Source organism: Dipodomys ordii, unplaced genomic scaffold (genome assembly GCF_000151885.1).
Source record: "Dipodomys ordii isolate 6190 unplaced genomic scaffold, Dord_2.0 Scaffold14, whole genome shotgun sequence".
NCBI classification, from domain to species: Eukaryota; Metazoa; Chordata; class Mammalia; order Rodentia; family Heteromyidae; genus Dipodomys; species Dipodomys ordii.
The window spans coordinates 5,866,107-5,869,286 of NW_012267230.1; the positions used below are offsets into that span (position 1 = coordinate 5,866,107).

The 3,180-nt window shown below is 49.7% G+C and overlaps 1 protein-coding gene across 1 annotated transcript in view; it reads left to right on the top strand.

Moving 5' to 3' along the window:
- Window positions 1-234: 234 nt before the first annotated feature.
- Ctf1 (cardiotrophin 1) overlaps window positions 235-3,180 on the top strand; it is a 6,036-nt gene continuing 3,090 nt past the window's right edge. The window contains exons 1-2 of the mRNA XM_013011182.1: window positions 235-297; window positions 1,385-1,503. Of these exons, the coding sequence (XP_012866636.1) occupies window positions 273-297; window positions 1,385-1,503 (144 nt within the window). The 5' untranslated portion in view covers window positions 235-272. The remainder of the gene's footprint in view (window positions 298-1,384; window positions 1,504-3,180) is intronic.

Consider the following 3,180-nt stretch of genomic DNA (forward strand, 5'->3'; position numbering starts at 1 on the left):
TAGGGCTGGCTGCCTACCAGGCCTCAGAACCTATTCACTGAGCTGACACCTGCCTACCATCTCTGGCCCCTTACCAATCTAGGCCAGGCAGGCGGATGGCTGAGCTCAGGGCCAAGGAATCTTGTCTGGAAGTGTGTGTGGCGGGGGAATATTTGGGGTCTAGGCTATGATTGGCTGTGTGTGGGCCCCGCCCTTACCCTTTTCCCCCCTTCTCCCTCCCCCCTCCCTCCGAAAGGGGGTGTGGAGGGAGCCGGGATCAGCCAGGGGCCAGCATGAGCCAGAGGGAGGGAAGTCTGGGTAAGGGGCAAAGGGATCGACCCTGGGTCCCCCAGGGCAGAATGAGTAAGAAGGGTTGGAAGGTGGGGGGTTCAGGTCTCCACCACCATTCCCCTCCGGCCCGGGAGAGGAGCGGCCTGGGCGGGGAAGGGGTGGCGGGGGGGAGCAGGCTCCGGTGTCAGGTAACGAGCGGGTGAGTTGGGCAGCAGGGCAGGCTTGAAGGCTTAAGGGAAGCCCGGGGCTGCAGTTTCATGGGGAGCGAGTGAGTTGGGTAAAAGGGCAGGCTTGACGGTCTAGAGCAAGCCCGGGGCTGGGGCTGCAGGTTCAGGGGCTCGGACGCAGGGTTAGAGCCCCGGTGGTACTCCCGGAGGGAGGGCCGACAGGACGTTGGTGTCAGAGCACTGGGAAAGAATCAGAACTAGCGGGGCTGGAAGGTGTCCAGTTAGAGAAGGTTGTCTCAACCACAGGACTTAGTGAGTGACAACTAGAGGAGAAGAGTCCTGGTCGGAATCGGCGGTGGGAGACGCGGCACCGGCCGGGGCGGGGGGATGGGGGGGGGAGGAAGCGAGGCAAAGACTACATTCCCCAGTTTGTACTGGGCGCCCGCGCTATGCATCTCGGGAAATGTAGTCTTCGGCCAGGGGAGCCACCTTTTGGCTTCTGCCTAGTTTCTCTCATAAAGAGGGAATGGGGCAACAGTTTTCCTGTCTGTAAAATGAGCTTTAAAGGAACATTCCAATCTGAGGTTGTGTGCTTCAGCGATGCTGAATCTCACCAGCAGTCACAGAAGTACAGACATATGGGCCTTATCTTTAAAGTATCCCTGGTAAAAGCAGATACACAGAGGTAAAAACTGCATTGAGGAGGCAGTATTTGAATTTGGCTTTAATAGAATTTCACAAGTGATTTGGTGACAGGAAACACATTTCAGGTAGGTCTAGTGCCTCATTTTCCCCCAGTTAGATTGGGACAGATTCTGCCTGGCTTGAATGCCAGAGAATCCAGAACACAGTCTCTGGATTAAGAAGGGGAAGAGCCAGCCTGGGAGAGGTGGTCAAGGAGCAGAGTGTGGGCTCCCTGCCCTCATTCCTCCATCCTTTTCCACCAGAAGAACCCAAGGCTGAGTCCTCAATCTCACTGCTTCCCCACTTGGAGGCCAAGATCCGGCAGACACACAGCCTTGCCCGCCTCCTCACCAAATACGCTGAGCAGCTGCTCCAGGAATATGTGAGTGGAAATGTGGGTGGGAGGTGCCAAAGGCCTGGGAATATGGAAGTACAGATCAGAGGTCTCTATCAGCTGCTTTCTCAACCTCTTTCCCAGCTTAGAAATTAAGGCTCCTGAGAGGGACAGTGACTTGTTCCTGGCCACACAGAAAATTGGAGGAGGACCCCTGTCAGTGATCCAAATGATATTCTGCCTGTGCTTGGAGGTTCCTTTCTAGGTGCTGGAAATCAGAGGCAGCCAGAGAAAGCAAAGAGAACCCTGGTGTGGGAGTCAGGAGTCCTAGATTCTAGGCTCACTGTGATCTTGTCACCTCATAGGCTATATAAGGAAGCAGTTGAGCCAGGTACCAATGGCTCACGCCTGTAATCCTACCTACTCAGGAGGCTGAGATCTGAAAATCAGGGTTCAAAGCCATCCTGGGCAGGAAAAGTCCATAAGAGTCTTTATCTCCAATAACTAACAGAAAAAAAAAAAACCAACAGAAGTGGTACTGTGGCTCAAGTGGTAGAGCTCTTGCCTTGAGCTGAAGAGCTCAAGGACAGTGCCCAGCCCCAGAGTTCAAGCCCCACAACTGACAAAAAAAGAAAAGGAGGTAGTTGAACAAGGTGAACTGTGAACTCTTCTACCTGGGACATTCAGAGAGGCTAAGAAGGAGTTTCAAACTGGGGAAAAAACTCTATTCCACAAAGGGATTTTATGGAGGCAATGCATCTGCCAATATCTATGATTAAGCTGAGGATACTTTGGTGTCCAAATTACTATGGAGTAGTGGAGGGAGGTAGTCTTGAATCAGACAGTTTAAGCCTTCAAACTTATGAGTTGGGGTAGAAACAGTAACATTTTAAAATAACTGCTGCATGAAAATGGCTCATGCCTGTAACCCTTGCTAGTCAGGAGACTGGGAGTTGGGGATCTCAGTTTGAAGCCAGCATGGGTAGGAAACTCCATGTGACTCTTATTTCCAATTAACCACCACAAAGCCCTAAGTGGAGCTGTGGCTCAAGTGGTAGAGTGCTATCTTTAAGCAAAAAAGCTTAAGCCCTGAGTTCAAGCCCAGGACTGGCACCAAAATAAAGAACCAAATAAAATAATATATTTATTTATGCTTTATATCACATATATGACATAATACATATGTCATGTGATTATGCTGTATAATATATATCAATTATAATAGATAATAGAGTAATACAACCAGCTTTGCTCAAATACCAGATCTTCCACATCCTAGATGGATTATCTAGGCAAGTCACTGACTTTAGACCGATTTTCTCATTTACAAAACCACCATCATTATCATAATATTATTGGGAGACTGCTTATGTTTGTTTTTTTGTTGTTGATGTTTTTGGGCAGTACTGGGGTTGGAACTCAAGGCCATGTACTTACTTGTTTATGCAGATGACAGGTATTCATTCATTGAATCCTTGCCCAGTGCAGGTACAGGTTGGGGAGGATGAGGAGGGAGTGAAATAGGACTGAGTCCCCACATTGACTTCTATGATTTCCAAGACCCTCTGGCAGGACATTCTTGTACAGGTGTCAAAGACTGAAGTTCAAGCTGGGCTCTGGCTCCATTGACTCCTGCCTATAATGTTAACTACTTAGCAAGCTGATCTAAGGATCCTGGGTTTGAAGCCAACCTTGGCAGACAAATACTTTGAAACTCTTACCTTT